This window comes from Trichechus manatus, unplaced genomic scaffold (assembly GCF_000243295.1).
Source record: "Trichechus manatus latirostris isolate Lorelei unplaced genomic scaffold, TriManLat1.0 scaffold00142, whole genome shotgun sequence".
NCBI classification, from domain to species: Eukaryota; Metazoa; Chordata; class Mammalia; order Sirenia; family Trichechidae; genus Trichechus; species Trichechus manatus.
Window position 1 is genome coordinate 2,978,672 of NW_004444078.1, and position 24,312 is coordinate 3,002,983.

General features: G+C 34.9%; 1 protein-coding gene across 4 annotated transcripts in view; it reads right to left on the minus strand.

Annotated features, from left to right (window-relative positions):
* Window positions 1-655: 655 nt before the first annotated feature.
* Window positions 656-24,312, minus strand: part of PMS1 (PMS1 homolog 1, mismatch repair system component) — a 103,892-nt gene continuing 80,235 nt past the window's right edge. For all 4 annotated transcript variants that reach the window (XM_004385584.2, XM_023739886.1, XM_023739887.1 and 1 more), the window contains 5 exons: window positions 23,421-24,298; window positions 11,252-11,737; window positions 8,188-8,318; window positions 3,460-3,620; window positions 656-1,000 (listed from right to left, as the gene is read on the minus strand). In XM_004385584.2, the coding sequence (XP_004385641.1) occupies window positions 836-1,000; window positions 3,460-3,620; window positions 8,188-8,318; window positions 11,252-11,737; window positions 23,421-24,298 (1,821 nt within the window). In that variant the 3' untranslated portion in view covers window positions 656-835. The remainder of the gene's footprint in view (window positions 1,001-3,459; window positions 3,621-8,187; window positions 8,319-11,251; window positions 11,738-23,420; window positions 24,299-24,312) is intronic.

The following is a 24,312-nucleotide window of genomic DNA, read 5'->3' on the forward strand; positions in this document are numbered from 1 at the left end:
GTATTTCGGTCACAAGAAACAGGTCACTATTGTCAGGAGAAAAGGCCAGGCTGCAGGTAGAATTCCAGAATTCACAATTTGTAACTTGTAACACAAGGATCCTAAGAATTTAAAGATTCTCCTGGAGGATTAAGGGAGGGTGGTATCCAGTATAATATCCAGTATAATATACTTTACACAACAAATACATTCATTGAAAGTTGTTTCAACTTTTTGTAAATTAAGAATTCTGGTGACTGTGGGACCTGTTTTGAAAGGACTCATACATTGAACAATCTTAACCTAAATTTTCTGTTAAAAATCTAGATCTTGCCATTTCTCTGACAAACTTTGACCTCAAAGCACATTAATTATGAGACAGCAACAATATATATAAGCTGTTACTCCCAAGATGGACATGCCAAGATTGCTGAAGCTATATTCTCTTATTTCTCTTAAGCTTTTTTTCCCTTTCTCCAACTTCTTGTTTTTATTCTACTTTAAACAAGATTGACAACTTCTGCCAGACATGCTGGTTGAGTCTGTTGGTGTGAAGTGTGATTTCTCCTTGCACCGAGCTGACCTGTTAAATCAACCACACAAGAATACTACATATTTTCCAATTTGGAGTCTGCAACTGATAATTATTACAAAGGCTGGTTCCTGAGAATCAATTAATAGTCTATACTAGTTTAATTTTTCTACAATTTTTGAAAAACTTCTCATTATACAGACAAGCCAGTGAACCCTCATTTATAAAACAAACTTTAACACATAATAATACAAAAGATGGTTTAAAAACTGACTCAAAATGTCTTATGACTGAACCAATTTCAACTAGCTTTCTTAAACATAGTTAATCAGTTTCTGGAAGATGAATTAAATGATGAAAAAATGGGCGACCATGAACACATCCTTTAATTTCATTTCCAAGCTGGTGCTTTATTCTGTGGACAATGTCTAGGATGTCCTCTTTTGATAAGTACATGGGTAGCTGTCTAGATAGACGCACTGCTTCTCCCTGTGAAGAGAAAATCACACATTTTACAGCAATATACCCTGAAGCAGAAAACATGCTATCTTGGCAAAAAGGAAAATAGAAAATTGATTTATTCACTCAGCAAATATTTAAGGAGCGCCAATTATCCGCTAGTCACTACTGTATGTTCTAGGGGAGAACAAGACAAACAAGATCTCTGCTCTGGTGAAATTACATCCCAGTGCAGAAAAACAGAAAATAAAGAAAATTTCAGTGAGTAGTAATGCAGAAAAAGATGGATAGTGATTCCATAGTTGGCAAAGGTTTCCTTGAGGAGGTGACACTTAAATTTCAACTTAAATAAGGAACTGTCATACAAAGATTACAGGAGAAGAAAAGTATTTCAGGTAGAGGGAAGAGAAAGAATAGAATGTCCAGTGTGAGTACAGCATAGCTGTTAAAGGGAAAAAAGAAGCAAGATAAGGGTTTAGGCAGAAGCCAGATCAAATAGGTCCCTCTAGGACAAGATGAACAATGTGGATTTTAATCTGAATGCACTGGAAGTAAACAAGAGAGTTTTTAAGCAAGGGTCTGATATTCAGTCTGGTGGCTGTCTGAATAATGAATGGTTTTGAGGCAGGACAAAAAGAAAAGGAGGGAGTCTGCAGGCAATCACCGCAGTCCTGGTGAGAGCTTTGATTAGAGTGATAGCAGTAGTGATGGAGGGAGTTTGAAAGATTCCTGATATGAGTTGGAGGTAGAATCAAGAAGACTAGCTGATGGATTGGTTATGAGGGATGCAGTCACAACGATAATGCCTGTATTTCCGGTATACTAATGCTATTTTCTGAGGTAATAAAGACCATGGGAGGATCAGATTTGGAGATAAAATAGTATTCGCAATATTGGCTTCTTTTAAGATTTATTTTTTTAAAACACTGTACTTGAAAGATCTTGAATCCTAATATTTTTCTAACTACATCCCCTCTCCCATTATCATTCTACACATCCTACTCCTTTATTCTAACTAAATCTGTTCTTTTTCTTCACTTTGACCTTTAATCTCTTCAGCCCCTCCTTATTCTCCTGGTCCACCAGTACCCTTCTGTAATCTATCCCTACTTAGGCTCTAAAGTGAGACATTTCAAGGATACTATCTTTTAGCATCCTGCATTCCTTTTGGATTACTAGATTCAATACACAAAACACTACACACAACTCCCTCAACTTTTTTTTTTTTAAAGTTCATACCAGCTCTTCACGAGAAAAGATTCCTTTGAAGTCTCCAGAAACTTCCAGTGTTAAATTGCCCCACAATATGCTGGGAATATTCACAAGACAAAGCTCCCGAAGAACTTTAATAAAAAATTACTAAACATATTTTTCAGAAAGGGCAAAAGTAGACTCTCCTGTAGAGGAAGTCTGACCCTCAGAATGCAACAGGCACACTGTGATTATATTCTAAACAAAAATGGTTCATTTAAAAAAAAGAAAAATTCTATTATGAAGTTCTGGTTTGTTGTTAAAATAATAGCAATGGTGACTGCTTCTAAAAATATAATTTCTGAAAACAATCACTATTGTTTTCCCTCTACTATCCTATCTTTGGAAACCCTGGTGGTGTAGTGGTTAAGTGCTACGGCTGCTACCCAAAAGGCTGGCAGTTCGAATCTACCAGGCGCTCCTTGGAAACTCAATGGCGCGGTTCTACTCTGTCCCATAGGGTTGCTGTGAGTTGGAATTGACTCGACAGCAATGGGTTTGGGTTTTTTTTTTTTTGGTATCCTATACTTGGACATTTTAAGTTTATAATCTTCCTCCATCACTATTATTTAATTTTGAATTAACTGTTTAAAAATCCATTGCTACAGTTCTCATTTGTGATAGATACTGTTAGAAAAATAAAATCTCCACTTATTCAGTAATAAAGACCTATTAAAAGAGATCAAGGCTTAGAATTATATTACTGTTCTTTTCAGAAAAGTATATGGTATTAAGATGGAGCAATTTTGAATCCTTTGTAAGGGAAATTAAAAAAAAAACAAAAACTACAAAATGTCTCATTCATTCTTCCTCAATATGCACCCAGGAAATAATGTTATGGTAAGGATCTATGATACCGTATATCACAATCAGTCTAGATGTAACACTTTTAATAGAATTTTAAAAAACAGTATCATCTCTATACAAAAAAAAAAAAACTTACTGAAATTAATATTTTGAAACTGTTTAGTACTTTAAAATGGCTATTTTAAGAAACAATTTACTATCTTAAAACCTAGTTAGCCTGCATAATCTAATAAAAAAGAAAAAAACTAACAAACAAAACCAAACCCATTGCCATCGAGTCAATTCCGACTCATAGCAACCCTACAAGACAGAGTAGAACAGCCCCATAGGGTTTACAAGGAGCTGCCGGTGGACTTGAATTGTAGATCTTTTGGTTAGCAGCCGAGCTCTTAACCACTGTGCCACCAGGGCTCCAATCTAATAATACATACCTCTAAATAACTTATCACTTTTCGAGGTCTACATTCATAAACTTCCTTTGCATTTTTGTTTAATACAGCGTTCAGAATTTCTTTTAAATCCGTTACTCCATAGAATGGGAGACAATTAGCGATTCCTTCTATTTCTAAGTAGTTTTCAGCAATGGAAACTCCTGAAAGAAAAAAATAAAAACATACATACAGTCATTGTAGTTTAAATTATATTCCAGAACATGTGCATTAAAAACAATACCAATGTTAGAATATTTAGCTAATCTTCATTAGAATTCAAGATAGTCAGGACAAAGTTTTACTTCCTTACTTGGAGAACAAATAATAATCTCCCACAGGATTTCAAATTCATATTAAGTCATAAGTGCTCATTGACACCACATGTGCTTTATGTAGTTTAATCTCAGTTATTGCTGTTCTGTTGCTTACATTTGTTTAGAACATTTCCTACTTTGGAGAGAAAATAGAGTCCCATGATATTTATTAAAATAAAACTGGTTTAAGTGTTTTAACAACTGCTGCTGTTCAAATTCTATCCTACTGGTTTAATATCTAACTTAAAGGCCTGAATTCCTTCTGTGATTATTTTAATTTGAAAAACTATAAAAATACTCAAACAGTAATTTAATAATATATAAGTAATTTGAAGACATAAAATACTGTTTGTTCAAAATATTTTACTTGGCAATGCTTAAAAATGACGTTATCTATTATTTTTGTCGTTGTTTTTAGGTGCCATTGAGTCGGTTCTGACTCAAGTGACCCTATGTACAACAGAAGGAAACACTGCCCAGTCCTGTGTCATCCTCACAATTGCTATGTTTGAGCCCACTGTTGCAGTCACTGTGTCAATCCATCTTGTTGAGGGTCTTCCTCTTTTTCACTGACCCTCTACTTTGCCAAGCATGATGTCCTTCTCCAGGACTGGTACCTCCTGATAACATGTCCAGAATACGTGAGACAAAGTCTTGCCATCCTCTCTTCCAAGGAGCAATCTGGCTGTTTTCCAAGACAGATTCGTTCGTTCTTTTGGCAGTCTACGGTATATTCAATATTCTTTGCCAACACCATAATTCAAAGGTGTTGAGTTATTCACTGCCCAGCTCTTGCACACGTATGCGGTGACTGAAAATATCATGGCATGGGTCAGGCACACCTTAGTTCTCAAAATGACACCTTTGCTTTTTAAACTATTATTTAAACTACTTTAAATAATTTAGTAAACTATAACTAAAAATTAGCTACATTATTGGATGTATAACTGGGGAGATTATCTCTAACAGCACATATTCCAAAGCATCAAATTTAGCTTTAGTACTTATTTTATGATTTTGGAAAACAGCAGAAATTTGTCTTCTCTGGCTGTATCTACATAACAGTGTTTCTTAAAATTGAAGTCCACAGAATGTCACTTATAAGCAAGGAAAAAGGGGTAGTCCAATCTTAGGTAAGTAGTACTTATCATTATATTAATAAAAGAAGAGGCATGATGTAGCTTGAAGATTTTCAGACCCTGGGAACTTCAATGATCTTATCTCTAACCTGTTCCCAGTTACAGATTAGTTCATGGACAGCAGTTACAGTGGTGGCAGACTGAACAGAAAACACATCCTAGTATTGTTCTCAGGAAATAACTGGGGAATAATGTAAGATAATATATAATCAAGCATTAAGCTGCAGAGTTCAGTGAAGGGAGACACAATGAGAGCATCAACAGTCAGGGGAACTTAAAAGGGATTTGAAACAGGGTTTAGACAAAGAGGAAGTAGAAGGATATTCTAGCTCACATTTCTTTTTGCATATATATAAAGAAAACTTTCAAAAGTATCACTCTAAGAGTCTTTTCACTATTGCTGGTTCTAAACCTTTTATAGTATGATTAGATTGAAAAGTCTTATACTGACTATATGTGCCCGAGAAAATTATACACATTTCACAGAATTACTTGTGGATATGGGTAAAAGAATTTGGCAAGGGATAAGCAAATTAATATTTTAATCTTTGTGTTTGCAAAATCAGATATGGAAATCTTAAGAGACATTTGGGACTGCACAATTAACTTTCAAGAAGTTTCCATCAAATGCTATGAAAGGCTTCCCAATTTTTAGGGAAAATACTTCAAATGAAAAAGTGGTTTGACAAGTTTTCACTTGCTAAAATGTGGAATTCTTATTGATGCAGAACAGAAAGGTATTCCTATTAATAAGAAAAGTTCTTAAGGTCACTAAGAATCTTTCTCTTCAAAACCAGATGTATTTATTCTTTTCTTTCAAATTCCTTACCCATTTTGACAACCAGCAAACTGTTAATTCAAAGTTAGTAAAATAATACTCTCACTAAAAGACAGAGAAGTGGTCCTTAAAAAATCTGACTTATGAAAAACAATGCAGAAAAAAGAAGACTAAAACAGACTGTGAAGAAAGAAAACATGAATGTCTTTAACTTGGTTTGTTATTGATAAGGGAAATACTTCTGATGATAATCTAAGTCCAGTCAAATTGGTTTGCAGCTGATGGTCTTACTCAGTGTTGCATCTTCAGTGCCATGAAAGTACCTGTCACTCCATAGGCTTAAAAAATACTATCTACAAGCTAAGAGCTAAAGGTGTCTGTCAGACAGCAACTTACTGGGTAGTTAAAAAATGAACATACTCATGCAACAGACATGATAGTTACCCTGACTGTTAAAAGGAACTTCTGCGATGAGAAAAACTGACATTTAATCTTTCATAAAAATGGTACCTGCCACCAATGCACGTAGCTAATTAGACAATTAGATTAAGCTTAGAATAAAACATCTTGCTACACACACAAACAAAACAAACTTGCCATACTTCAGATATATTAAAAAGATGCCAGGGACCCCAAAGAAAAAGATTTCTAGGAGCAAAAGAAGAATCTACAAGTCAGTTCAGGCCTGAAAGAGGGGTGGAAAATGAGGAGAAAAGAGAATATTTGAATATCTACCACTGCCAAGTACTACGTTTAACTGATTTATGTAAGTCATCTCATTAAGTCCTCACAATTACTTTATGAAGTATATATCCCAGTGTTAATACAGAAGCAGTGTAACAAATGAATTAAGAGGTAGGCTCCAAAGGCAGATTGCCTGGATTCAAATTCTGGTTGTACAACTAACTTGTGTATCCTTAAGCAAATTTTTCTATGCCTTGATTTTTCCATATGTAAAATGGGGACAGTAAGAGTATCTACTTCATAAGGCTATTAGGAAGATTAAATGAAGACATTTAATACTTAGACTAGTGCCCTGAACATAGTAATTATTCAATAAATATTAGCTGTTGTTATTGATGAGGAAATAGCAAGGGTAAACTGACTTTTCCAAGGACACATTGTTTTTAAATTGCGGATTTGGACCACCTCTCTCTACCTTAAGTCTCAGTATCTTTGGTTACCATTACCCCATCTAGGGTTGAGGTGAGAGGTAAGAAATTTAGTGTAGGTATCCTAAAACTGGAGCCCTGGTGGCACAGTGGTTAAGAGCTTGGCTGCTAACCAAGTTTGAATCCACCAACCACTCCTTAGAAACCCTATATGATCACTATGAGTTCGAACAGACTCAATGGCAACGAGTTTGGTTTTTATCCTAAAACTACACAAGTTAGTTTTAGTACAGCAAAGCATTTCCTGTATATACCTAATTTCATGCTTTTGTACATTGTTTTTGTTTTCTTTTCATGTCTCAGGAAAACATTCCTTTAAAAATCTTCAACACTGTTTTGGTTAAATTTTCTTTTTCTATACTTTGGTCATGACAAGTGTAGGAGTAGAAGGGGGGACCATTGTCAGTCTTTGTGGTGCCACTGTGCCCCTTAATACCAGAGAAGAAAAAGTAATTGGACAAAACCAGCCTAGGAAGGCAGTTAAGTATGGAAACTATGAAAAAACAGAGAAGGGGCCACGCAAGAAAGCTGAAGTTCCCTAGCCAGAAGGCTTTTCTTTTTTTCTCTCCATTGGATGAATTTTCATCAGCCCTATTGGTGCAGTGGTTAAAGTACTTGGCTGCTAACTGAAAGGTTGGCGGTTCAAACTCACCAACCACTCCATGGGAGAAAGATGTGGCAGTCTGCTTCCGTAAAGATTTATAGCCTTGGAAACATCTGGGGCAGTTCTAATCTGCCCTGTAGGGTTGGTATGAGTTGGAATCTACTTGATGGCAGTGGGTTTGGTTTTTCATTTTTATTTTTTAAATGAATTTTCATTTAAACTAAACAGAGAAGGTCATATCACAGTCTTTTGGCAAAACCATGGGATCAAACCATCCACTCTCCAAATAATAAGATTGCTGATGTTAAATGTCTACTTGGAAAAACAAGTAAACGCTTTAAAAAAAAAAAAGGAGATTTCCATTTTTGTTAGGCCATTCCAGTGTCCTAAATATTTATTTCAATTTCATCACCTAAAGGAATAATTTTAATAATTTTGTTGAACAAAGCAGGTAGTTTGAGGGATGGCAACAATTATGATAAAACTAGTTGATTAGTTATAAAAATGAAAATGTAAGGCAAAGGACTGAAACAGATGCCAAACTTGCTTGTTTCCTGCAGAGGTGGGCTTTGTAACGTAAGACTGTTTCTTCACAGCTGACATTTTACTTTTGGTGAGACAAAAATATGCCATGATATCTGTAAATTATAAAACCTAAATGTAACCCTTAGAACAAGATTTATTTTTCCAAGTCAGAAGATATTAAACCACATTATCATACCTGGTATTAATTTTATCTTAAAGCCATTTGCTGTAAGACGAGGATCAGACAGGTAAGTTGCTCCACTGTATCCTTGGTCATCTGTTGCCATTTTATATAAAACCTCTAAATAATGAGATCCATTAAACAGACTGAAAAAGAAATTATGGCTCTTTAACTTGTTAACCAAAATACAAAGGTGTAAGTAGCTCTGTGAGAAAGTTTTATTTTTTACATTTCTGTTAATATTTTATAGACAACCTACTGCATACAATTCACAGAAAGGAGAAGGGATAGACATAAAAGGCAGTCTCTATCTTTTAGAATATTACAAACTAAATGTGGTATCAAGAAATGTGCTCTAATACAAATGAGAACTTTATAAATAATGCCACTTTATACCTTTAAAACAGACACAGTAATACACTGTCAAGTTACCCAAGTCATCCATTCTGCCTAATTTTCAATTGCTAGCCAAGGCTGCTCAAATAACAAAATCATAATATTATCCTTTTCAGCTAACAACTTATAAACTTAGCAATTCAGAACTGAGGAGAGCGTCCTTCAGTCTACTGCAGGCATGGAATGTTTGTCGAAGGTGGCATATGAAATGATTTTGAGTGGTCTGGGCCCTAAACAAACTTTTGAGGCAGTCAAAGATTATCTTGGGCACAAATCAACCTTTCCTATTTGTTCTGTGCTTCGTTTTGCTGCCTCACAAGTCATTGCAAGAAGTTGTTGTGGTTGACATGTGGGTGGTTTCTATTTTCCCATTCATTCAATGACTATTCAAGTGCCTACCAAGTGCTACACTCTGTCCTAGGTACACGAAGCACTGTCCTATGTTCCAGTGAAGGATGATGAGGGGTATTTCTTCATTATAACTCTCTACTCATTGAAAGAGTAAGTCGATAGATGATGTCTTTGCTTAAACTCTGAAAGGTTGAGGATCACCCTCTGGCTATGAGAGAACTCTGGTTATGTATATGACAGTATATGACAAAAATACCTTGCTGGTCTAACCAATGCTCAGAAAATCAACCTGAGAGCTGCTGGTGGTGGTGGTGATGATGATATAATATAGCAATTTATGGTGTAGGCTCTGGAGTTAGACTGTCTAAATTGGAATCATGGCTCTCTCACTTATTTACTGGCTGTGTAGGCCTAGGTAAGTTACTTAACCATTCTGTTCCAGTTTCTTCATCTATAAGATGTGGATAATAGTACCTACCTCATAAGATTGTTATGAAGATAAGATCATGAAAGCAAAGGGCTTAACAAAGTTCCTATCATATAGTTAAGTGCTCAGTAAACATCAGCCATTGCTACTGTTACTATTATTGGGCACCTTACACAAACTGGGATTAGAACTCTGGTGAGAAAACTGAATCCAACTCTGCCAACACTGTGAGACAATTAGTCTATAACTCAGTTTTGAAAAACTTATAAACGTAATAGGGATGTCATTATTTCAGAAGAAGAGGGAAAACAATTTCGGATCAAGCTTTGTTGCTGTCCATGTTCAATGAAGAAAGATTTATTTTCAGGCTAGGCTGGGCCCATAATAATAGTTTTTAATGTATTTGTTTTTGAGTAACAGTACATCACATAGAAAAATATTTCTAAAAATCTAAAATTTGGACAAGCACGAAAAGATTTTAGATCTAAATGAACGTTTACAAATACCATTTAGAAAAGGAATCAAGTTTAAAAATTCAGTTATGCCCTAACTCCTTTTTCAGGGGAGAAAGAGAAAGGTACTATCAGATTTTTGAGCTATATATTTTACAACAGTCTAAAGCACTGTTTCCTTATTCTTCCTTTGACAGTTTCCTAAGCCAACCTCAATACTATGAAATATGCTAGATTTTTACTTAAGGTTACTAAACTTAAGGTTAGGGTTACTGTTGCCCTTATTTAAAAAGGCAGCTTTAATAAATGCTTTTCTGTGTCTGGCCCTATCTGAAACAGAGCAATCTAGTGATGTGTCCTAGAGAACAAATTCTTTTTAATTTCAGGGTTTTTATCTCTTTTGCCATACATATGTTCTCTTCTACCTCTGTCAGACTGAAAAAAGAAATATTAAGTATAAAAAAAGAAATGTTAATATATTAGTCATTAGTTATTCATTCTTACAGGAAGCAATGAGCTCATATAGGATATAAAAAGCAATACCCCATTTTGTAACTTGTAATAAAATAATTCAGGCAAAAATTATCAACGAATGAAACCATTAGATGGAAAGACTGATGGGAAACTTTCAGGTGAAAGGATCAGGCTGTCATCAGCTGAACCCACTGATAAATGTCTTTTGACAAGAGGAAATATGAAGCATATAGTATCACCTACTAGGCAATCTTGCCAGAAAGTACAATCTAAATCTATTCAAGCCTTCTGATCTAAAAAGAGATTTAAGAGACATAACAACCAAATACAATGTGTGGACCTGGTTAAGATACCAACTAAATTAAAACATTTTAAAACTATAAGAAAGGACATTTTTGAGACAATGGAGAACAATTTCAAGGAATTATTACTGTGGAAGGTAAGAAAAAGACATTAGGTAAGAAAATAGTCATTTCTGAGAGATATATACTGAAAGATGTGGGAATTGTTCTAAAATACTTAAACAAATGGAAAATATACAGATACAGGTAGATAGGACAGATGAAGCGAACGTAGCAAAATCTGGATAATTGTTGATAAAGGTGCTGACTGTATAATTCTATCTATTTTGGTATATGTTTGAAAATGTTGAAACAAACAGCACACTTGAGGAGCATCATGGCAACCTAACTTCACCATTACCCTAGGGAAGTGACTAATGCACAGGAGAGATCTGAGCTTGATATTTATTAATGACAGAAGTGAGCTATCTAGGATATTCTAAAATTACTCGCTTCAAAGCAATTAATTCCACTAGGATTAAAAATCTAGTTTAAAAAAAGATTTCTTAAATAAAAACCCTTTTCCCCTACAAGAAAACACTTTCAACTTTTTACCTCCAATTTCTAATCTAGTTAGTATGGATTAATACATGTTTTTAGATTTAAAAAAATAGAAAATTTATATTTCTTCACCATACCTCTCTGTTAGTATAATTGGCTTTTCCAGTGGCTCTGCAGGAAGTTTATGATTCTCAAGAAGTCTTTTAAAAAGCAGGGCTTCTTCCATTCTATACGGATTTAATAACATTACTTCTTTTTTCGATGCAATTAGCCAGGCATCAGGAAACTTAAGATTGTGGATCAAGCAAAGTTCATCATTCTCTTCTAAGTCCAATTTCTTATGCTTCTCAAAATTTATTTTTAAGTTTCTCATAGAAAAGGGGATCTGTACTATTTTAATACTTTCGGTCTTGTTTTTTTCAATTTGGGACTGAAAGAGCTCATCAAGTTTTGCCTGATTAGATGATGAAGTTTTTGACTTGTGCTTCTGGGCCAAATGCCATGCACTGATGAGTTTTGTCTTTTTCCCGCCATCTTTTAATGATATTTGTGACTCCTGTTCAGTGGCTCTCTTCATTTGCCTATTGTATCGCTCCAAGTCTTTAGCAGCCTTCTCTTCGTATCTAAGAATAAACATTAAATGGAACTAATGAGGTCATAATCAGAAATATATTAACCATCTGAAGTAAATTAAAAAAAAAGTTGGCATTCTAGTTCCAGTAATGATGGATTCGCCTGTATTGTACTAACCATTCCACATATAACCATGATAAACTCTGAACAAAATATAAAATCAACTATTTAAAATAGGTACTGGAGACCAGCCAAAAACAGGCAAAATCTGAAAGGAATCCAACACTTGAAAAAAGAGACCCGCATTTATACAGCTTTTACTCAGAGGGAATTCCTCAGCACGAAGAAGGCTGGCCAGAACTGAAGCAGAAAGCTGCACTCTAATTAGCCTGAGTCATCAGAACACAAAGTTTCCTGCTACCATAACTGGTAATTGAGAAGAAAATCCCATGTGTGGGAGCCCAGGGGAAAACAACAGCTAGAAGGCTGAAAGAGCTGAACAGAGACTTCAGCTGCTGCCCAATGCAGGGAGACAGTTTGGAGTTTGAATTCTACAAAGTTAGATGGCTTGGTAAGCACCTTGGGGCTTTCCATTAAAATTCAAGGGGGACCACATCTTAGGGGTAAAAACTATGCCCAGAACTAAAAAAGATGCCATAAAACCAAACCTGTTGCCATTGAATCGATTCCAACTCATAGTGACCCTACAGGACAGAGTAGAACTGCCCCACAGAGTTTCCAAGGAGCACCTGGTGGATCTGAACTGCTGACCTTTTGATTTGCAGCCATAGCACTTAACCACTACACCAACAGGGTTTCTGAAAGATGCCACAGGACTAAGGAAAAAGCTGAAACAGTCCCTCTCTAACAAAGTATAAACAAAGCCTCCACAAGCTCAAGATGATCCATCAGTAACTGAAATGCTTGGCAAAACAAAAATCAACAGTTTTCAGAGAAATAACAGAAACCAAAGACTCTACAACATACTACCCACAACGTCCACTACACAATCAAAATCTAAATCAAGCCAATAAGGCAGGAAAATGCAATTCACAGTCAAGAGAAAAAGTAGGCAAAAGACACCAAAGTCATGATGACCTAAACACTGTAATTAGCAAAAAAGCATTAAAAAAAAGCTTTTATAAATGCTTAAGTACTTAAAGGAAACAGATGATCATAGTGAGAGGATAGAAGAGGGAATCTCCACAGAGAAATAGAAATTAATGGAAATGGAAATTCTATAACTAAAAAATATCTAAAATAAAAAAATTAACTGGATAGGCTTAAAAGCAGATCAGGGCTGGCAAAAGAAAGCGTCAATAGAAATTAACCAATCTGAAGAATAAAGAGAAAAAAGACTGACATTTAGTCAACTTGGAGAAATACAGTAATTTACAGATGAAAGAAGCACAGTAAACTGTAAACAGGATAAATGCAAAGAAATCCAACCAAAAACCAAATCCACGGCCATCGACTCAAATTCGACTCATAGCAATCCCATAGGGTTTCCAAGGCTGTAAACCTTTACGGATGCAGACTGCCACATCTTTCTCCTGAGGAGCCGCTGGTGGTTTTGAACTGCTGGCCTTTCGGTTAGCATTTGATTGCTTTAAGCACTGTGCCACCAGGGCTCCTTGCAAATAAATTCACACATTGGTATATTAGAATCAAACTGCTGAAAACCATAGATAAAGAGAAACATCCTGAAATCAGAGACAGAGAGAAAAAAAGACATTACAAAAAAGGGAACACCACCACAAATGAAAAATATAACTTCCCATCAAAGTAACACAGTGCCAGATGACAACAAATGACAAAAAAAATTATATGAATGACACCTTTTAAGTACCAAAGGAACCTAGAATTCTATATCCAGAAAAAAAGCCTTCAAAAATGAAGATGAAATAGACATTCTCTGATAAAAGCAAGCTGAGAATTTGTTGCCAGCATACTTGCACTTTAAGAATTGCTGAAGGGAAATGACACCACATAGAAACTCCCATCTCCAGGAAGGAATGATAAGCACCAAAAATGGTACTGTGTGGGTTAAGAGAAATAAAAGAATGATCTTTCAAAAAATTCTCTTAAAAAATTTCTGTGAAAGATAACTGTTTAAAGAAAAAAAAATCCAGCATTTTAAGTGGTGTTTATATTATATATAGATATAAAATATGGTAACAGTTGTAGAAGCAGCAGGGGTGGTAAATGTATTTATACTTGCAAGATTTTTACATTTTACATGAAATGGTACGCCATTAACGCTGTTGATTATAATAAATTAAGGATGCAAAATGTAATCCTCAGTTCAACCACTAAAAAATAATGCAAAATAAAAAAGCAAAGCCAATAGAAGAATTAAAATTCAATACTAAAATATATTTTGTTAACCCCAAAGAAGGCAAAAATAATAACAAAAAAGGGGAACAGAGGAACAAAACCCACATGGGGCAAATAGAAAACAAATAGCAAAATGGCAGACCTAAACCCAACCATATCAATTATTACATTAAATGGACTAATATTCCCACTAAGAGGCAAACACTGTCAGACTGAATTTACAAAAAGCAACATTCAATTATATCTAGCTACAAGAGAGATTTTAAATATAAGACACAGATAGTTTGAAAAGAATGGAAAAGACATGCCATGCAAAGGGTAAGCATAAGAAAAATTGCTATAGTAATAAAAGATGAATTTCAAGAAAATAGGTTTTACAAGAGATAGAGGGGCATTTCATAATGATGAAAGAAGCTATTAGGAAGATATAATAATCACAAATGTACATGTATCTAATAAGGAAGCTTCAAATTACATGAAACAAAAACTTACAGATCTAAAGGGAGAAATTAATGTAGAATCATAATTGGAGATTTTAACACCCCCCTCCTCAGAAATTACAAAAAAACTAGGCAAAAAATAATAAAAATCAGTAAAACTATATTTGAAAAATACTATCAACCACCTTGACTTCATTGACATCTTTAGAATACTACACCTAACAACTGCAGAGTACAGATTCCTTTTAAGTACATACGGAACATTCAGCAAGATAAACCATACACTGGGCAGTAATTCACAATAAATTCAACAGACTGAAATCTTACATAGTATTTTTTCTGGCCACCACAAAATTTAATTAGAAATCAATAATAATAAGATATCTAGGAAAGCCCCGAATATTTGGAAAACACACAGCTTTATTCATAATAGCCCCAAATTGAAAACAACTCAAATGTCCATCAACTGTAGACTGAATAAACAAATTGTGGTATATTCGTACAACTGAATGTCATTGTTGTTGTGTGCTGTCGTGTCAATTTCAACTCATAGCAACCAAGTATGACAGAGTACAACTACCCTAGCAGGTTTCTTAGGCTATAATCTTCACGGGAGCAGATTGCCAAGTCTTTTCTCCCGCAGAGTGGTTGGTAGTTTCAAACCACTGACCTTTTGGTTAGCAGCAGAGTGCTCAACCATTGAGACACCATACAATTTAATACTACTCATCACTTAAAAAGAATGAACTACTGATACATTCAATGACGTCGAAGAAACACAAAAGTACTTTGTTGAGTGAAAGAAGCCAGACATAAAGGAGTACACATCATATGACTTTATATATATGAATTTCAAGTACCAGAAAAACCAAGGTAAGGTGATGGAAATCTGAATAGTAGCTGTTTGTGACGGCTACCTATGGAAACTGACTGGTAGGTGGCATGAGGGAACTTTCCAGGATGATGGAAATGTTCTCTATTTTGTTTATGGGGGGGGGTGGTTACGTGTGTGTATACACATCGACTAAAACACACTGAACTATATTGTTAAGACTTTTGAATTTCAAAGTAGGTTAATTTTACTCAGTTTTAAAAATCACTTAAAAAAATGTTGGGGCACAGGAAGTAAAAAAAATACACGAATGAATAAAGAAATAATTAAAGAGTTAATTCCAGACCTGAAGAATTAACTTATACATTTCCTGTGACATCAACAATGGAATATATAAAGAATTCCTTTAAGAGTAGAAATGAAAATTTACATGCATTAATGAATACTCTATTTAGTTAGCATATTGCTAGTTAAGATTACAAAGTTACTATGATAACAGGAAAATCAAAAATTGTATCATTAAATTTACAATGGTTTCATAGTTAAATGTTGTTTTTCAGCTGCTATTTACTTCTCATTTTAGGGTCATCAATGAAAAATAAATTCAAATAAACAGAAGTCAAATCATCTAATTCAATTTCAAAAGTACGATAATACATGTTTCATAATTAACTGTGTAACTGTTAAGAGGTCTTTTCTTAAAAAGTAATAGAAATAAAAGGAAGCTTTTAGAGTCAATCAAAGACAGTCTGTAGTGGTTATGTCAACCCTTTCTTAAAACACTGAGATGCCTGGGTTCCACCCTCAGTTTCTAATTCTCCAGACCTAGGTTGAGGTTGAGAAGTTGTTTCTATAAAATCTGCTGCCGTTGAGTCGATTCTGACTCATAGCGACCCTATAGGACGGAGCAGAACTACCCCATAGGGTTTCCAAGGAGCAGCTGGTGGATTTGAACTGCCGACCTTTTGGTTAACAGCCAATCTCTTAACCATTGTGCCACCAGGGCTCCATAGAGCTCCACAGGTAACTACAAGGCCTGGCCTGGTTATGTCACTTAGTAGTTCTGTACACCTACACAATTACTCAATTTTTCTGTTGCTGAGTATGTTCATTTGTAATATGCAGATAATAAATCATAGCTTTGTTGTGAGAAATAAAATGAGTTACAATGTGTCAAACACTTAGAACAGTGCTTGTACATAGTAAATGGTCATAAATGTTTGCTATCATTATTTTTCTATCAAGAAACATATTATCTTATAATGAATGGGGCACAAGATTGACTAAGAAGTGATTGGTAATCATTTAAGCAATCCTGCTAAAATTAAAAAAAAAAAAAGTGAAGTTTTAAATTTGAAACTAGAGAATTAATGTTATTTTCAGTATTGAACTCTTAAGAAACTTGCTGAATTTTATTAGGTGATATACATACAACATTTTTAAGGAGAAATCTGAACAGATATGTTAGAAAATAAAAAAAAAATATATTACTGAGAGAATTGTATTAAATGCTGAAAGTGAGACTAAGAGACAAGAGACCACAGCATACATGCAGCTTGTACCCCATACATGTTTAACGAATGTCAGCTGGGTGAGCATGTATAGAAGACCATATTTCATTGTAAAGGAGATGAAAAATGTCTCCTTGGGTTACTTACTATGCTATATTTACAATTTTTAAAGTTATTTTCTCCCATTTCTACTTGGTATCTGAAGTTCTGGATTAGTTATATAGCACATATGGTTTTCAACAAACTTTATTTTCAACAGGTACTGGAAGTAAGTATTTTTAGCTCTTGGACATTCAAATTCAGGATTTTTCCTGTATGGTGGAAAATCAGTTAAAGACAAAGGTCACCATTTGTAATTAATTATAATGTACAAATTTTTCACATATGGTACTAATCTTTCATTTACTCGAGAAGTCTATTTAATTAGTTCCTTGGGAAATATAACAAGTTATGTCCAAAACAATATTAAGTAAATGTTAAGTAAAAACAGCTGCTACCTTTGTACTTAATGCCATTAAGGGATTTAGTAACTTGAATGGAAAATACTAATCCTGAACAATACTGTGGTTTGATTTGACCAGTATGTAGTTAATTCAAATGATGTTCTTGTGACTGACGATGTCATCTAATTATCTAGTTTACCAGTATTTACCATTTTCAGTAATATCCCAATCGCAATACTATTTTTCATTTTAAGTAGAAATATGTTTCTAGCTACTATAAATGAAAGCTCAAATTACTATCAACTGACAAACCTGAGTGACAGGGAGAATCCCGAGCACATGGCCTAATGGGGAATTGAATCCACTAGAGAAAAGGTGAACAAAGCAAGAGAAAAATAAAATCCAGAAAGAAGTAAAAAATGAATGTAACTCCTACCCAAAAGTCTGTCCTAAGCTCTCAGCTGAACAACCCTGATCCTGGTCCTTATTCAAACTCTGTAACATGGCTTAAAGGACCCTCCATGATCTGGCCAGTGCCTTCCCCATCTTTCTTTACTACACTCTGCTATATTCTATTTCAGTCATAGAGGGTATCATTTAGTTCCTGAACAATACCATGTTCCTTCTCGCTTCTGGGCCTTCTCACATGCAGTTCCTTCAACCTAGAAAATTCCCTACACCTTTCTGGTTAACTGCTATTCAGGGAAGCATTTCCTGTCCTACAGATGAGATTAAGCCCAATAGCTATGTGTTTTCTTAATTCTCTATATTTCCTTTATTATAATTCTCATCACATCTATGACTATTACTTGTTAATTCAACTGTCTGTCTTCCTCACTAAACTGCATCATTTATAAGTAGAGAAAGAATAAATGTTTTATCACTGATCTTAACGGTCGCTATGAGCTGGAACTGACTCTAGGCAATGAGTTTGTTTGGTTTAGTTTTTGCTGCCTTTAAGGGCCCAATTTATCTTCTGCAGTATCTCCGTCCACCAAAATTACCAAAATTCATAATTAAAGTATAGATGTTTACATTTCCAGGATTCTATCTTAAAGGAGAAGGCCAAATTTCAGAGCTTCTCCCCATCTCCAATTTCATTGGCTCTAATTCTTAAAATGTACTTTTGCATAAAGCATCCTAGGGCTCAGTTGATTTTGTTCTGAGTTGCTTACAAATACAGCCTCAGGATTCTCCTCTTACAGTCCACTTCCGGTATAAGCTATTGTATTAATTTCCTAGGGCTGCTGTAACAAATAACCAGAAAGTGGGTAGCTTAAAACAACAGAAATTTATTCCCATAGTTCTGGAGGCCAAAAGTCTGAAATCAAGGTGTGGGAAGTTTTGATTCCTTCTGAAGGCTCTAAGGGAGAGTCTGTTACCTGCCTGTTTGCCAGCTTCTGGTAGCTGCCAGAAATCCTTGTCATTTCTTGGCTTGTAGATGCATCACTCCATCTCTACCTCCGTGTCACATGACATTCTCCCGGACACTAGGAATTGGGTTTAGGGCCTGCCCTAAACCAGTATGATCTCCTCTTAACATGATTGTATCTGCAAAGACTCTATTTCCAAATACGTTCACATTCACAGGTACTGGGGGTTAAGACTTTAATATATCTTTTTGGGGGGACACAATTCAACCCACAACAACATTATTTAAGCAATCAGTATTAAATAATTTTAGCAGTTTATGTTCTCATCTTTTCAAAACAATTATAGTGTCACTAGTATGACTAGTTCATTGCAAATAAATTTTAATCTTATCCAGAAAAAACACTCCATTATCCCCAAATTATCCTCCTTAACATGTTTTACATGGTGCCACAGGATCTTACCCCTGTTGACCTCTGTAGCTTCACTTCTCACTAATCCACTTACATTAACCTTCTTTTAGGTTGCAAAAACACTACAGTTTTCCTCACACTATCAGGCTCCATCTCTATCACCATTCACCCAACAACCCACTCACCCACGACCTCCTTTACACATTCACACACCTTGAGTCTATCTGGCTAACAGCACTTCTGATTTCTCACTCCCACCAAATGCTCACTATACTATCCTGTGCTCTCCACTAGATAGGAAACTCCACGAAGACTGGGAACCTGTCTTGTGCAGCAACCATTACAGCATCTAGCACGAGAACTTTGAGTAAGATTCTAAGAAATCAAATGATTTGTCCAAGGTCACACAGATTGGTTCTCATTTCATTTCTGTTCATGCCATATATGCAATTGCTTGTTTCCCACAAAGAATGTGAGATGGCTATTTCTGTTTATGATTATAGAAAAAAATAAATTTTTTTTAAGTTTAAGAGAACCAAAATGTGTATCAGTTGATAGCATAATCACAAAGCAAGTAGCTTTAAAACACTGTAATTTGATTATAGATCCCTAGAGGAACAAAAAAGAATTAGGAAAACAAAAGAAACAGCAACAACAAAAAACCCTAAACTGCTTTAAATAATGATAGTGTTGGTGGTAGTGCTGTTAATGTTATTCCGAGACAATATATTATGGATTAAAAAAATGAGTCATTGTATGCTTTTCTAATAGTCACTGAAAACTGGGATTCTCAGCATAAGAGAAAAGAGCTATAAATATAAGACCAAAGAGGATAAACACAAAACTCTACAGTTCTAAATCTGAAGTATCAGTATGAACTAATGATACATATTTTTTAAAATTTCTAGTTCTGTCCATGAAAAAGTCAAGAAACAATGACTATCTCGGCAGAAATAAATACTCCTAGCTCTCAGACTGTGTTCCCCAAATACCACTTTCCACTAAAAGGAACAAGATTTCTTGGAAGAATGGCTGATCTAGGTATGGTGTTAAGAATTGTACAAGATGAGCAGGGAAGATCTTTTCAGAGCAAGGAGCAAGGAAGCTATCAAAGTCTGCTAAGGTTGTATCAGAAGGATTCAGGAACCAACTTGAAAAGGCTCCCACTGGCCAAAGATGGGATAATTTGAGTATCTATAAGGATAATAACTGAAATAGACTGAAACATCAAATATATTTAAATCCATAAATTTATAATGATTCTAAAAAAAGAGAAACAAACCAATCGTCCACTTTTAGAAGGTACTAGTGAGCCAAGTCAAATAATTATATTTAAAAAAAAAAAAAAGGAAAAGAATCAAGCATTTAACCTGCCTTTTCTAAAGGAAACTCACCACCAGGTAACTACATATTAGATATAGGGAAGATTCTCTTTATAGAAATACTTCAGCAAACAAATAAAAAAAAGAATGATAAAATGATAAACCATTTTGCGACCGTGAATGAATTAATGAATGTAGGCATTGATCATCAATGGCCAGAGACAGAAAGAGACATAACCAGACAACATGTGCCTTGTGGAAAGCTCATGGAAGCTCCATAAACACATCCAAACTCCCTGAAGGGCTGAATTGCTGGGTGGAGGGCTGTGGGAACTGTGGTCTCAGGGAACATCTAGCTCAACTGGCATAACACAGTTTATAAAGACAATGTTCTATATTCTACCTTGGTGAGTAGTGTCTGGGGTCTTAAAAGCCTGTGAGCAGCCATCTAAGATACTCTACTGGTCTCACCCCTTTGCGAGCAATGGAGAATGAAGAGAACAGGATACAAGGAAAAGATTAGTCCAAAGGACTAATGCATCACAGCTACCATGGCCTCCAACAGACTCAGTCCAGTACAGCTAGATGGTGCCCGGCTACCACCACTGATTGCTCTGACCGGGATCACAACAGAGGGTCCTGGACAGAGCTGGAGAAGGATGTAGAACAAAATTCTAACTCATAAAAAAAAGACCAGATTTACTGGCCTGACAGACTGGAGAAACCCCGAGAGTATGGCCCCTGGACATCCTTTTGGCTCAGTAATGAAGTCACTCCCGAGGCTCACCATTCAGCCGGGGATTGGACAGCCCCATAAAACAAAAAGGGACTAATGAGGCACAGCAGTCCAGGGACAAGGACTAGAATGCAGGAACAGACAGGAAAGCTGGTGATAGGGAACCGAAGATTTAGAAGGGACAGTGTTGACATGTTGTGGGGTTGTTAACCATTGTCATAGGGCAATATGTGTACTGTTAAATGAGAAAGTATTTGTTCTGTAAACCTTCATCTACAGTACAAAAAAGAAAATGAAAGAATTATCTATGTGAGATCAAACTGACAATAGCAACTCAAAAGTTTTGATGGGAAGCCTAGGGGGCAGTGAGTTGAAGATAATGGTGATGGAATAATTTGGAAAAGGATAGTGAGAATAGCAGCACAACTGGAAGAATGTAATCAATGTCACTGAATTATACATGTAGAAATTTTTGAAATGGTGTATCTTTGGCTATGTATATTTTCACAAAAAAAAAAAAGGTCAAGTAAGGTCAAGAAGGGAGAGTGTTGACACATCGTGGAGTCATTAACCAAGGTCATAAAACAATATGTGTACTGACTGTTTAATGAGAAACTATTTGTTCTGTAAACCTTCATCTAAAGTACAAAAAAAAAAAAAAAAAAAAAGATGTGCCTTGTGATGGGAAAAAAACACCACCTATGAACACTTCTTGCCAAAATAAATAATTAAATAAGTACAATAAAAAGAATTCAAATCTGAATCTGATCAAGTCTGTAGCTCCAACTACCAGTTTACAGGAAATGAAAGAGCAACATGTTAAATGGCACTGGACATAAGGAAAATCCAGAATGTGGAAACTCTACAGGACAAAAGATTTAGTTTCTTCCATAAATAAATTGCAAAGAAAAACAAAAAAGGAAAAATAAAGATTAAAACAGGCTTAAGAGACATAGCAGCCAAAACAACAAGTGGATCTATCTAGGTCCTGATTCAAATAAACAAATAAAAAACGTAACATTTATGAAACAACTAGAGATGTGAACAGTGGATATTTGATGATATTAAGGGCTTAGTGTGATTTTTAAGTTATGACAATGGTATTATGGTTATGTTTAAAGTATGAATGTCTATCTTTTAAAGAGATATATCAAAATATTTATAAAATAGATGATATTATGCCTAGGATTTGCTTCAGAATAATAAAGGAGGAGGGGAAGTGAGTTGGAATACAGATAAAGCAGGACTGATCATGAGATGATGTTTGGTGAAAATGGGTGATGGGTTCATTGTACTGTTTTATCTACTTTTTTGTATGTTTGAAAAAGAACAAACCACAACCATCATCCTCCTACCACCAAAAAGAAGGCTAAGGTTTTTAGAAAAGTTAATTTATGGACACTCTCTCTATTGACATTCACAGTAGTCTTTTTATTATATTAAGTTGACAGTGTCATAAGACTAAATTAGCTAATGAAAAAATTTTTAAAAACTGGTCAAGTGATGGATTATATTTAAAATTTTCTCTAGATGTGTGACATACTATTGAGATGTCTTGAATAACAATACATGTTGCAGGCATGGCTCCATTCTTTCGTTTTCTGGTGAACCAGAAACTCAAAACATAGTATTTTGTGTTTGTATTAAGTGCCCTAAATCAATCAGAAACACCTATCATATTATATTTGGAACATTTATTCAGATCACCTGATCTATATGTGACAAGCAATTTTATAGTTATTTTAATCAAATGTAGATCAAACCACATAATTTACCTACCAAAAAAATTCCTATATAGTTTAAAAGTTGCCAGTATATAATCAAATTTTAGAAGAAGCTCTGATTAGGGTCAATATTAACACCACTAAATTGAATCTGCAACAATGGTACAATTTTAGTGTTGTGCTTTGTGTTTTCTGGACCAATTTAAGGAAGAGAATAGTCACGAAATTTCTTTAAAACACTTTCGTTCTAATTGTCCTAAGGCAAAAACTTAAAAAAAAAAAAAAAAAAAAAAGTCCTGCCATAGAAAAGTTCTTTAACATAAAATAAAAAAGAAATAGAAGCAAATGGTGGTTTTAAACTGAGAAAATGGTAAACCTTTAACAACAAACTTCACAAATTAGAAAGCGGTTAAGGCTTATACCAAAAAAAAAAAAAAAATTCAAAATTAACAACAAAAAAAGTGATACCAAAAAAAGGTACTCTATCCAAGCCAAAAGGCATTTTCCATTAAATAAGTTTTAATTTTTTTTTTTTAAACCTAGTGAGTCATATAGAATGGAAATAGCTGAGCCTTTAAGTCACATGCAAGCTCTGGAAACTTACTTCAGTTTTTCCTCTTCACTCAATGTCTTCCACAGTTCTTCAATTTGTACTGTTGCATCCTTTAAATTAGCCTTAGAATTTTCTGCGAGAAACTGAGCACGATAATCTTGAATAAAAAGAGCACTTGCTGCCATGGGTTTCTTGATTACTCGATTGCTAATTAAATCATAAGCTGTAAGCTTTCCAGATTTGTTATCAACTACATTTGACTTTTTGTTAGAGGGACCTTCACTGAGAATCTTTGGTTCAGGGCTTGGATTATTATTACATGCTATACTCTCCTGTGGCACTAAAATTTTCACAGGTTCAATGTTCTTTCCTACAGAATTTTTAAGTACATTTCCCTTACTCCAGTCATCTGCACAAATTTCCAAAGATGTCTCAAGGACTGGTGCTTCTTCATTTTCCTCACTCTCATTTATATGGCCTTTATTGCCATTTTCTGATTCGATATGCTTACTAGAACCTACAAAACAAGTTTCACGATATTTGCTTTGGGTGTCTTCACACGATAAACTACTAATTGGGATCTCCTGAAATGTATTTCCAGCGTCCTTATCAATACTAGAATTTTCACTGCTAAAATGACCATCACAATGATCACCAACATATAACTGATGATTTAAACAATTATTAGTGTTTTTTCCAGATTCATCATTCTGTACATCATTTTGGGAAAGAATGGCTGAAGTATCAACATTTGGATAATTATCTGCAGATGATTCCATTTCATTAAAAACCGCATCTGTTTGTGCTGTTCTATTAACAACCCTGTCAGCTGAGGAAACATCTGTTTTATTATTGTCACAAGAATTTGTACTAGGTAGTGGTCCATAACAAGCCGTCATCAGATTTTCAAGAGCAATTAAAACAGATTCCTAAAAATACAAAT